We start from the raw sequence: 13,515 nt of genomic DNA, 5'->3' as shown, positions 1-13,515 counted from the left end.
ATGTGAAAAAAAGACAACAGATAAAGAGCAGATATAAAAAGTAATAAATTAAATAAATTACTCGCAGGTGGCACAAAGGCTCGGCAGTCATCAGGGATCATGTGTTAAATGCAAAATTACAGTTTCTCCTTTTTCTAACCTTTTGCGAGTCGCTTTCACTGGAAGACATTATATCACTAAGTACTTTAGAAATACTCTTCATGTCTCGCCCTGTGCTCTGGATGTGTCTCTGGCTAATGATGAATTTGCTGTAAAATGGTGACGGTACTCCTTGTAAAAGTCAGTAGGTCAGGACAGCCAAAGGTTCTTTTACGGCTTCATTTACCACACAAACAGCCCCGTCCTCTAAACAAGGGGAGAGTGTTTTTAACACACACACTGTTTTTCTTTTTATTTCACACTAAATGCTGCGGTTAGTTCAGCGGGAGGTAACTCACAGACAAGGCACTGATGCAAGACATTGAAACAGACTTTTACAAACCTTTTTTTGCCAAAATACCCTTCACTTGATTTATTCACTTTTTCCGTCTCCTCCTCCCTTGCTCGTCCTCCCCCTCCCCCTATGTGTCTAAATTAAGACAGTTTAAACGCTACCGTTCCTTTAAGACTTATCACAAACACTAGGAGTTAACATCGTCCACACAGAGGTGCATGTGTGAGCGATCGGTGAATACGTTGGTGCGTGCATCTGTTTGGAATTTGTTCGCACGTGTGTGTGTGTGTGTGTGTCCCCCGCCACATATTAATTACATCAGGCCTGTGATATATGGACAGATTACAGGGTGTAAAACGCATTATTTCCTTATGGAAGCAGGCACGGGGAGCGATCCATCAGCCTGCATCACGGTCGGTTTGGGGCTCGCTACATCACAGGTGAACGTGCTGCTTACCTGTGACAACTGTAGGATTCTATCATCATGCGTGCTGTATGAATTCTAGACTGTCCTTACAGCAGAAAAATGACAGCATTGGTTTTCCAAATGCCCAAATGAGCCTAGAATTACAGTAAGGTAACCTCAAAATGTGACTGTTGTCTCTAAAAGCAGGACTACTCTTAGTAATGTTTTTGTTCAACCCAATTTTACTCACAATTTTACCGATGCTGATCAGTGCCCCTTGTTGTCTGATTCTACACACCCTTTAGGATCGGTATGACCGGGCTCTCAACTTACACCAGTGTAAACCCATCCACGTAACATTATTAGAAGGACAGAAAACCTGTAGTATAAAGAGCGAGAAAGTCGGCAACAAACAGACTTTCCCCCAGGAGACCGCTGTTCGTGTGCCGTGTGAAACCAAAAGTCAACACGTGGACTCATTAACTTAAGTAGCTTACGTAATGTAACTCGCAGCAAACTTTTTTTACCCCAAACTAGGATGTTTTCCTGAACCTAGCCAAGTAGTGTTGTTGCCTAAACCTAGCCAAATAAACCTAAAAACTAAGTAAAGCTACATTTTCACGTAACGAGCAGAAACTGTACATTTTCTATGAGGACAAAGTTTAATTTGAAAAGACGCTATGTATGTAACGAGCCGGACAGTATATACCCTGTGAACACTGATTTTTTCAAAAAGATACTGATGCAATGAGAAGAAACTCTATGTTTAGTTTATTTTGAACAGACATCAATAGTTAAAAAACCTTCCAAAAATGATTTGAAGTCAGTTTCTTTTAAAGACATCATCAAAAGGTGATCTAATTAAGAGCAAGTTGAATGGGACCACAAACAGGAAACAACACTAAACATCAGAGTCTGTTTTCTTCTAGTTGAACTTTTGTGACAAGACTATTAAATTGATTGTTTTATCTTGATGTAGTGGAACGGTAACACAAGTAGAAGAGTCATTAAGTCAATGAACTGATTTAGAAATCAGTCAAGTGAGCAATATTTACCTCACCAGTGCTCACATAAACTAAAAGTTTGTGATTTGGATTAAAATAAAAATTGCAATTGTTAGTTTGTTTTAAACATGACCACTATTTTCCCCAGAACCTCAACCAAGGTACTTTAAATGGCCTAAACTTGACCCCTGACGAACAACCTCCTCCTGCCGGCAGGATCATCTCAGCTCAGACAACACTAATATGTGCAGCTGTAGGACACAAATGACAAACAACCTGTTTAGTTTAGAGGACTTGTTGATGAACTCATAAGTTTTGGGCTCCTTGCTGTTTGAGCCGCTGTGACGCTCTTCACAAAGTGAGCCGAGCACAAACTCTTGAGTTTGACCTTATTAGTCGGATGGTTCTTTGTAGCCGCAGCTATTGGAACAGGTTGGCAGGCGTTTATCAACAGCGTATTAGACCTTCGCTGGGCTTCTATTAAACTTAATGAACATTTAAATCCTTTAATGGATTGAAGGGGAATTGAGAGCGGGCGAATCATCAGATAGACGCTCTCCGCCGGTGTTGATAAAGACACTCGCCGATGGAACTCGAAGAGACGCATCGCTCCCTCTCTCCATCTCACTTTGTTCCCTCCCCTGTGACCGTCTCAGACTCTCCTTGTTTCTCTCTTTCCCTCCATCACGCAGCCTCTCTTTAGTTTCCCAACACACGCTGTGTTCCCTATGTCCATCTGTAACAGAGGAAGGCTGTTGCTGCAGAGCCAGATCTCCGTCATTCCTCTGTCCCCGCGAAGGGAAGATCACAGAGATCTCTCTCCAGGAGGGATGCGCTAACACAGCCACAACACCTGCCTGTGACAGAGCCGTCAGCCATTGCCCACCACATTCTCTCTCTCCCTTGTCTCTCACTCTTGCTTTATCCTCACATCAGTGGAGGATCCTCCGCCCCGCTATGCTAGCAGAGCGAGAACATGAATTACCCAACGATGCAGCCCCGATCACAGGGCATAGCCGAGGCGGGCTCAGGGGCTGCTGAACTCTGGCCAGCCCAGCGTCAGGTCCTGCTAATGGGTGGAAAAGGGGCTCAAGAGAGGACCCCTGCTTTACTGAGGCCTGGCGAGCTTCTGGAGGACTGGCAGACGCGGCCGTATTGATCTGGTAGCTCATATATTCGTGTGGACAGCTGGCTAACAAGGCTGATGTCTCAATAAAGGCTGGTGCCTTGGGGAGGCAAGAGGGGAGCCGGCAGCCGGACGACAGACAGAAAACCCACGTGAAGGCAAACCGGCAGACAGAGAAGGGGAGCGGCTCACGCCATATCTGGTTCCTCTAATGTGCTCCCACAGCGCCGCACATACAGGCCCTCCCCAGGCGTGAAGCCGATGTAGAGGTGTCTCAAAACTAACATTCTCTCTACCAGCAGGGTGCAACTGCTCCGGTTCCAACAGAAGTCCGATTGTATGAAAGTCAGAGACAACTTCTCACTTGATTTATTCCCTCAGTAAACATTGTGAACATGAGTTTATGGTCTCAATCTCTAGTTTCAAGTCTTCTTCAATACAGCATGATGTTCATTTAGTAAATTATGGTCCATTTAGAGTCAAATAGACCATAAAGCAGAGTATGCTTTAGGGCGGGTGTCCACTTTTTATATACAGTCTATGCCCCCCCCCCCCAGGATTGATGCTGGGAACTGAGAATGGCTTGTGAGTTTAGAAATAAATACAATTTCAACAATCACTGCCACGACTGTAGAGGCGTGAATTCGCTTTTATTGATTTCAAAGTGACACAAAGAAGTAAATTGCGGTCATTAAGTGGCAAAGTGCAAGTAATAAAGCTCACAAAGGTGTACCCATGAGTAATAAATACATAAATGTTAGCTAGTGGTTCCATCGGATCAAAAAACTCACGGTTCCGATTGTATCATGGATTGGAGTCAGAGATCTGATCACGTATCGGATCAGCACAAAGGAAGAAAAAAACTTTATGGGAGATATCACGTTTTTTGCTGCTAATTTCCGATCGTTAATGATCCTTATTGGAAGATACGGATCCCTTTGTTGTTTGATTATAGCAGCTGGTTCTCACCACCACATTTTACGAGATTCCATATGAACATATCATAATAAAGTTATAATTTTACCTTCACCCAATACTCATTTTCACTGAAAAGGGCCTGAACGCATCATAATGTAACTGAACAGAACCTTCGTTTGTTAGCCGTTAGCGGTGCTTCCATCTTAACAAGCTCTTCTTCTTTCAATTTAAACATTATCAGGGATCGGCGACTAGAAAAGCATAAATGCCGATGTCCTGATCGCATATTTTACTGAATATTGGCAGATTACCATCGTCAATAAAACAGTTTTTTCACACTGCGATGGTTAACGTAAAACATTGTAATTAATACATAGGGGGGACGGATCACTGATCAAAAATGGTCCATTTTAATACTGCTACTGTGAGCACGGAATGCAACCCCTTCTATAAAGAGACACAGACACACACACGCTCAAAGAAAGGAGTTTGGGACGGAATCGCTTGTTGACTGGTGCAGAGAAAAGAGTCTCCGGTGTGAACAGCTATATATCGCAATGCTTCAGATCCCGTCCAAACCATGTTTCTTTTCCTCTATAGCCTGCACTGCAGCACACATGACAGTCTGAAGGGGATACTTCCATGAGTAGAGCGCTGACCAATAACATAATGCACAGCGGACTATAGAACAGGTTATTATTTTTTATATTTTCATTAGATTATGACTTTATTTTTCGTCATATTAACTTATTCGTCAAAGTATCACGCCTGCTCAGAGAACACAAGTCACATTAAACCAAACGAATCATTTGACGTGAAAAGGTGCCACATGCACATTTAAAGAGGTTACTTCACAAAAGAGGAGGGAAGAGTGAATCATGCCTACATATGTGCTGACTCGTCGGAGGTATCGTTAAATGAGAGAAGATCTACGTTCAGAATAAATGTTCAAAAGCGATACAGAATGCCTGAGAGTCTCACTGCATTATATTACATTTTTGTAATATTTATACCATAAAACGGTGCATGGAAATTCACCAGAAAGCAGGAAAGGAAGTGTTTGACACTCCAAACTTCTTTGGGGGGGGGACCTCCTGCTTATTATGTGTTGCACGCAATGATGAAATGAAACCTACGTCCTACCGCCTTACAGACTTTTCCTCGAGCCTCCCACGTCCCCTAATGCTCTTCTATCTATTATGGACCGAGAACTGACAGCTCTAAGTGATTGAGCGAAATGAAACAAAAAAAGAAGTGTGTGTGTGTGTGAAAGAAACACGCTGACAGACTGACTAATGAGGCCGTTGATCTGTTTATTTTTGATGCATGAGACTTTAAGATATAGTTTAGTTTATTTTATTTTATATGGACATCCCAGTAGTATTACAATTGTATTGTACATTTATGTACAAGGGTCAGATGCATTGTGTCTAGTGTTTAACAGTGAAACGCTAATTTACAACATCTGTCCAGGTGAGGCTTTAAAAAAGAAAAGGCTTTAAAAGAAGAATATTAAAAAGGAAAATAATTGACTTCTACAAAGTACACACACAAATACATTCACATACTTTCCCATTCCCATAATCATCCACAAAAAAACATCCACCTGTAAATCCAAGAATACATTCACATATACGTTGACAAATACTTCAGCAAAAACATTCAGAGATAAATCAATAAATACATTCACCAACACATGTACTCTGTGTGGTGGAGGCGATGAGAGGCAGCTCCACAAGTCAATAAAGGTGTGAGGAGCTCAAATATGAGAACCGTGAAGGAAAACATCTTTCCTCGTCAGCAAGCCCGCTGAAGTGTCCTTGAGCAAAACACTAAGGACCACACACTTCAGCAAATGCATCACTTATTACAAGAGCTTAAATGCTTCTTTTTTTCTCTGTAATCTGTTGCAGAAAGGTTTCCACTCCAAGCTGTTAATCATGACAAGTTCTTGTGCATTTTTCCTCTCATGTGATTTTTTTTTAAACACGCAGCAGGTATACTCTACTCTACTAAAAAAGGAGAGATCAATACAAACAGCATCATCTGCTGTATCAGTGAACAAAATCAAAACCCTTTTCTTTTTTCCACGGACAAAAAATCTCTCTGCCTTTTTATTGCAGAAACAGGAAAAAACTGCAGTTCCCAGCAGCCTGGCTCCTTTTCAACTTTCCCCCCTCTTCATTTCCTGTTTATTACCTTTGATCTTGTTGCTTCCAAATTACATGTTCAAATTTTTAAACAATGAACAAAAAAACAACAACATTTTCTTTTGGTGCTATTGGTCGTTCCGTGCCTCTGTGCTTCTTTCCCCCCTCGGTCCTCCTGCAGCAGAGGTATGTGGGAATTATCATCCACCTACGGTTTGCTCATTAGCAGCGAGTCCCGCTCTCTGCATGGGTCTTTTCATGTTCCTCGGTGCTAACAACAACCTGAAGGAATGCTCTCTGTCCTCGCTGGGGAAAAGCGATGGTGTGAAACAAGTGTTCAGGAGTTGAGTCAGGGACAGTGCCCCAGCAGAATGGAGGGGATGCTCAGGGGAAGACACCGCCTCCATACAGGCAAATGATTCACAATATAACAACCAGGGCATTAAAGTGGGGCCGGAAAGATTAATAAGTAAAATAATATATAAATCAGATAGGCAGTTTTACACAGAACAATGTCAAACGAGTTCATTTTTAGTTTTCGGCAACCCGGTGTTTCCTACCAACCGATTCCATAGAGTTAATCACTGAACCAATCAGAAAGTAACGCTACACTGGATCTTAATAGGGAGTCCCTGGAAGCGCGACGTGGACGAGACGTGAGCAATCCATGCCGACTTTGTCTCTAACTCACGATATAAAACAGTTACTTGTGCCTATGATTTTTATATTATTTCCCTAATCAGCATATAATGAGTGAGGGGAATGTTTGTGAGATTCAAACAGATGTAAGTTACGCTTCATTAAACGTGATATAAAAAATAAACTTGTGTATATTTAAAACTAGGGTGGGTCATTTTTTATTTAATTCCAGCTTTAAAGTGACTTTTTTCCCCCAAGATTCTCTCTGTATATACAAACGCCATTTTCCCCAACAACCATTTTATTTAAATTTTTATCTCAAAGTCTGACAATATGACCTGACTCTGGCCCCGACCCTAAAAACGCCTTTTTCTGTGGATTGGTTCCCCACCTGTCAAATTCGACTTAAACCCCTGATTAGAACAAATATGGGAGCTACAGGACACAGCAAAGGTTCGGCTTCATTTCATGCTCATTATGTACTGTTGTACTGCCTTCAGGGATTTATCTGAATTTTCAATACTGAAACGAGAATTCTGTACCCATAACTTTAATGTGGCCATTTTGGTCCCGCGAGATATGACAGATTGAATGTTTCACCTCTGGATATTCTCCTTTGAAAACATTATTTCTGAACTTTAAGGACTTTTTTAATGCAATAGTGTTTAGAGTTCAAAGCTTCAAAGAAAACTGTCTGAAACAAAGTTAAGAAAGTGGAATCCTTAGAATGTACTATTGTACCGCAGGAAAATACTACAGCCTTTGTTCAGAAAAATAAAGAAAGAAATAACATTATAAAATAAAAGCATTTTTTTATGTGCCAAATACATACAAATAGTAAATATAACCATGCAATTGTCTGGGCTCATGACTACAAAATACATTTCATTTGACACTCATTTCATTGGCTGCTGCTTTTTTCTGAAAAAGCAAAGAGCCAATCACATAACCGGATCTGCACTCTTTGGGTCAGGTTGTCAGAGTTGGTGATGAAACGAAAAACAAAATGGTCGTTGGTGGGAAAATGGCGTTGGGATATACAGCAAGAGAAAAAAGAATCACTTTGAAATAAATCCTGGAATTAAATAAAAAATGACCTTCTATAACATTTCCTAACATTTCATCATAATTTACAAACCCAAATTTTATGACTGTATTAAATTATTTCAAAATGTTATGGTTATACTTTTTTTTTTTTACCTATGTACTGTTTTATTTGTTATTTATTCATTTAATTGTTAAAAATTCTGATTAATAAATTAATAATTGAAAAAATCTAATCGACTTGACTGACTCAGTAATTCTTTTTACGATAGAGAGAAAAAGAGAAAAATAGGGAAAGAGAAAAACAAATGTTGTGCTTAAAACAACGGCGAGATTGCAGTTAAATCGACAATGGGTTTTCTCAACATTGTCGCCGCCCAGCGACAACATGAACCTCCAGTTTTATTATCATTTTTTTTTATTATTAAATTATTGATATAATCTAAAGGATTACAATTTCCTTGAAGTATTGAGAAAGAAAGAAAACATTAAAAAACCCATTAGATTATCTGAAAAATGCATTGTTTCACAGCTGAAAACAGACCTGTTTTTATTAGCTCATGAAAGGTTTTGGAGATACGTGGGTTTCACAGTGACAGTATGCATCGTAAAGCCCTTTCTTTTCATTTTACAAAAGAAAACGTTTTTGCAACAAAAACCTTCTTAATCGTTTACCTCTGGTACTACAGGGCTTCCACGATGTCCTCTACGAAAAGAAAGTTAAGCTTTACATCGGCTTATAAAGTGTTAAACTCCGTCCCTGCAAATGAACCATGCTGGTAAACTGAGCTTTAACCTTCCTCCACCACATCCCCTGCTGGTTTCACTGAACCCAGCCGCTACCCTTTTTTCTTATAATAATTACAGCGTCTCCACATAATGGATGCACATTTTTCCATGTTCTATTGAAGAAAAACACTTTACATAGGTCAAAATATTCTAGTTTGTCCTGTCCCTCCACCTTACCATACACACAAGACATACATGTACACACACACACACACACACACACACACACACACACACACACACACACACACACACACACACACACACACACACACACAATGCACTCCGTTAACAATTAAGTGACGCTTGGGTGAAGACGTGAACCGATATACATATATATGATATAAATTCAAACCTTGTTGTGACATTGAGTAGTGGTGGCGTAGTGCATCCTTTTAAGAAACCCGTCTGGTGTGTTTTTGTCCACACACGATGAACATGACTGCAAACATGACTGCAAACAAAATGGCTGGCCATGGCTGCTGCTCGTACGTCAAACGTATACAAACACAGCGTCTGTCTTTTTTGTGAGTGCCCCTTAAGAGTTCTATACATGTGTGTGTGTTGTTAAGAGGGCCCCTTCATGGTTGTTCGAGCAGTTGCCTGTTCTTCCACCTATTTAATTTGCAGCTCATTCCAAAGGTTATCTCCTCCACCAACATGTCATATTCGTAATTGCCCTACGAGTCGCGACGCCGCTGAACCAAAGCGAAGAGGCGAAATGACATTTGCGCACTTTAATATCTTTTTTAAAATGCATTAGTTGTCATTTAGACATGAACTATTTGTTTGGGCTTGCTGGCAGTTTTTTTGCCCCAAATCACCTCCATAATACAATGAAAGTAAAACATTTTTTGCAGGATCTTGAAGATTCTTTTCTTTTTATGTTAGATAAATTAGTGTGCGCAATAATTTTGTTACATCACATACCTCCGGTGACTTTTTTCTCATAGAGTGAGAGTTTAAAGGATAAACTAGTGTTAATAGAAATCAATTTATTCATTCCCATTAATTAAAACGTTGTATACCTTATTTGGACCATATATATCTTTTTAAGCTTCTCAGTTTTATCTCATGACAGAATAAATAAGAGTTTGCTGACTACTTTACAACGTCTTTTATGATAGATCCTGTAGTAAGTCCCATGCTAAAAGGACGCATGTCAGACAATTCAAAAGACATGCAAATAATAATTTGTGAATATGTTCTGTAAAGGTTCAAGTTGTTTTTAGAAGGAAAATGAGAATCCCTGAAATGGGATTCAGTTTTAGTGTCACAAAACAGTCTAATTGTCTCTTTTAAGGGGGATCTCCAACCCCCAATCATTTTTAGGAACGTTTTTTGGCATAAAATGGGTCTGTAGGAGCATCATGGTATGACGTACCGCAACATCCCCCGGTTTGATTCCAGCCGAGCCACTCTGCTGCATGTCACTTACCTCTCCTGTCTCTCTCTCTCTCTCTCTCTCTCTCTCTCTCTCTCTCTCTCTCTCTCTATACTGTCTTGAAGGTAAAAATGCCACACAAAAATAAGAAAACTCAATTGGAAATGAAAAAAACTAAGTATTGAAAGAAAATATAAGCAGCTTCAGTGGATCATTTCCGTTTCAAAATGCACCTCACAATCTGGATTAAATGCGTATGTAAGACTTATATATCTAAACATGGCATACTGACAAAAATCCGTATCAATTCTAACAAAAATTTGATGAAAATGAATGCAAAGATTTTGTCTGAGATTTTGGTTTTTACAAGCATTTTATGCTTCTAACTGATCAGTGACACGGCAATCCCACCTGCAGTCTGATATGATGGAAACACAATCATTCCTGCTAAAGAATGACGGGACGGTAAACACACACTTTTCTTTAGGAACCCTTTTTTACACATCTTGGAGGGTGCGCTCTATATTCAATGCGAATAAAATAAAGCAAGTTCAGAAACTCGGTAAGCGGAATGCAGGTGAACGCATTGCGCGTTATTTATCCAATCACACTGAAATCGTCAAACGGCCAAATAAGCGACGTTCATCAGGGGAGAGGTCGAATGAAACGGAACGAGGGAGAGGAAGATTAGGATGCTTGACGTGGAAGTCGGTGAGCGTATTCACAGTTCCAAACAGGAGCAGCGGCGAGGAGAAGGAAACAAAGCCCGACATGCAAAAACACAGGGTGGTAATGTTGCGCGTGGTCGTCGCTGAGGCGACAAGCACGAGCACGTCTCGACTGGAGCCAGCGGGCTGTCCGTCTCGCTCCCCGCTCCGTCTGACCCGAGGCGGCCCTACTCTCCCGTCCCGACTTTACTGAGCTTAAATAAAGGATAAGTGCTGCCCTCACCTCTCCACTGCTGATGTGATCCCACCTGGTCTCTCTCTTTTTTCTGATCTTATTCTTTTTCTGCTTTTTTTCACCCCTACCCCACCTACAGCGGAAAGCTGAATGTTGCTGTCAGGGGACGAAGAAGGCCCTAACAGTGGAATCACTGCTGTCACTCTACCTCGTGAGACCAGACCTATGTCAAGGACCCTGTCACACACACACACACACACACACACACACACACACACACACACACACCCACACACACACAAACATAAAGGAAAAAAGGCGCCGGGGGACTTTGTTGTGTGTGTGTGTGTGTGTGTGTGTGGCATTAGTTGAACAAGTGACAACAACAGTTTCCCGTCTCGCGGTGGAAAGATAAAGGACAGAAGGGTTGAGGTAAACAAACCCAGGCCGGGGCTTAAGGGAGCAAAGTGTGCCGTGTGCGACAAGAGCACCGACACATGCTCGCAAAAACACACACACACACCATTTAAGAAGCTGAAAAGAAGACGTTCACCTTGGATCGGGAACGGAAAAAGGCGTAGACATGCACACTTTTGGCGTCACCGCCTAACCTCACAGCAGATACATGCGCCGTTTACTGCGGCCCGACACGCAACCCCGGGCAAATATGGGCGATGTCAAAACGAGTTCACACACACACACACACAGACGTCACCTAGTTTTTCTTGAGTTGCTGTGCGAGGGGAACTTTGATGTCGTGCCCCCCGGATTGTGACACGCAAACGCACTATCTCAAGTATCTCTGTGCGTGCCATGCGTTGGTGTATTCCAGGAGCTCCACATGTATGAAGTTAATCCCCCTCGGCTGTCAAAGTCAGAGATGATGTATTTTTTAACACACACACACACACACACACTTACCTTCGTTGCTGTTAGTTCCTGTGGTGCCCAGAGCCTGTAGTGATATAGTCCATAGCAGCATCGCAGCCAGCCCTGGATCTGAAGCCATGGTGTTCTCCCTCGCACCCCGCCAGTCTCCCTCTGCCTCTCTCTCCACCTCTCTCCTCTCTTACTCCCTTCTCCCTCTCTGCCAGTCGCTGCCTCTCTCTCTCTGCTCTCCCTCTCCTTCGTCTCCTCCCGTGTCCCAGGGTTTGAAGCGAGAGCCAGCAGTGAGGCGAGCGAGAGCGTGTGTGTGTGTGTGTGAGGGCTGCGAGCTCATTGGGTTGGAGTAAGAGCCTGCCTCTGTGGCTCGCTTCAGTCTGCCGGGCTCCCTCGCACACACACACAAACACACATACACTTTCGGCAGGCAGCCGGTGGAGGGGGAGGGACCAAGCGTGTTTGTCAAAGTCTCAACAGCCAATTGGAGCGCAGGATCGGCCGGCGCTGCACGCTAAGTGCTCTCTCCGTCGCCACACCCTCCCGTCCTACCTGCCTGGCCAACTCTCACTCTCAGTTTGTCTCTCTGGGTCATGAGCCTCACCCTCCCTCTGTCTCTCTCTCTCTTTACCCCCATTTGTCATCATTGGCTCCCCCCAACACACACACTCTAACCTACCCAGTGGCAAATATCTGACTGATGGGATGAACCGCAGCATGTCGGCGAGGCTCAAGGACAATGATCGCTTATCGATCCCCTGTATTGTATTCATAAAGCTATTATCTACAGTATGTCCAGGTGCAGAGGAGTGTGTCCTCACATGGTGCTGTGTGTGTGTGTGTGTGTGTGTGTGTGTGTGTGTGTGTGTGTGTGTGTGTGTGTGTGTGTGTGTGTTATTCAAGGACTATGATCATTTATTGATTCGTGTGATAGTGGGGAACTCTGCAAATGTGCCAGATCACAGCACCTGTCCGGATCAATTGGTTTTTCTCTCTGGTTATGCTGCAACACACACACACAGCATAGTGTTTCCATCACTTTAGAGGACATTGCATTGACTTACATTCTTTTTCTCGAGACGTACCATAACCTAAACCTAACTATACCTTAAAGCAAGCCTTCACCCTAAAGTGTAATGATTTACGTTGCAGGAACATGCATTTTGTTCATAAAAGGAAGGCGGGTCCCCACAATGTGGCTGTGTACACAGAGGTCCCCACAACATGAGTAATACCCACAAACACACACACACACACACACACACACACACACACACACACACACACACACACACACACACACACACACACACACACACATCTTCATTCACACACTGCTGCAAAGTGACCTGAGCTGTGTTGAAGTAAAATCATTACTCCTAGTTTAAAAAGCTGATAGAAGACTTTTCTTTTTAAAACTGATCCTGTAAACGGTTGATAAAACAGTCTCACCTCAAGTTTGGTGTGGTAGCTGTTCTGGGTCTCCTCATGAGAATCATGTGATATGATCGAAATAATTTTTAGGTTAGTTTCCATTCCTAATGTCAAAAATGAACTCTGAAGCACAACGAAATATACTGTTACACTGCTACTATGCTACCAGGTAAATGTTTATAGTAATACTAAAACTTCTGCTGCCAGTTTGTATTACTACTACAACTACTTTTAATTCTATACTTCTACTACTACTGCTTATAATACTACAACTGCTAGTATAATAATGATCAAAGGCAGAAAAACATGGTGAGGAAACAATTTAGACAGATGCAAAAATTGAAAATTGCACAACTTTACAATTTGGAACAATTTGCTATTTCTGCTCTGCAGAGCAAACCCAATT

At 42.0% G+C, this 13,515-nt stretch overlaps 1 protein-coding gene across 1 annotated transcript in view; it reads right to left on the bottom strand.

Moving 5' to 3' along the window:
• The window catches only part of epha8 (eph receptor A8), a 106,844-nt gene extending 95,039 nt beyond the window's left edge, over positions 1 to 11,805 (bottom strand). The window contains exon 1 of the mRNA XM_054617543.1: positions 11,718 to 11,805. Within this exon, the coding sequence (XP_054473518.1) occupies positions 11,718 to 11,805 (88 nt within the window). The remainder of the gene's footprint in view (positions 1 to 11,717) is intronic.
• Between the last annotated feature and the right edge of the window lie 1,710 nt (positions 11,806 to 13,515).

Source organism: Anoplopoma fimbria, chromosome 17 (assembly GCF_027596085.1).
Source record: "Anoplopoma fimbria isolate UVic2021 breed Golden Eagle Sablefish chromosome 17, Afim_UVic_2022, whole genome shotgun sequence".
NCBI classification, from domain to species: Eukaryota; Metazoa; Chordata; class Actinopteri; order Perciformes; family Anoplopomatidae; genus Anoplopoma; species Anoplopoma fimbria.
This window is presented reverse-complemented; position numbering and strand designations above follow the sequence as displayed.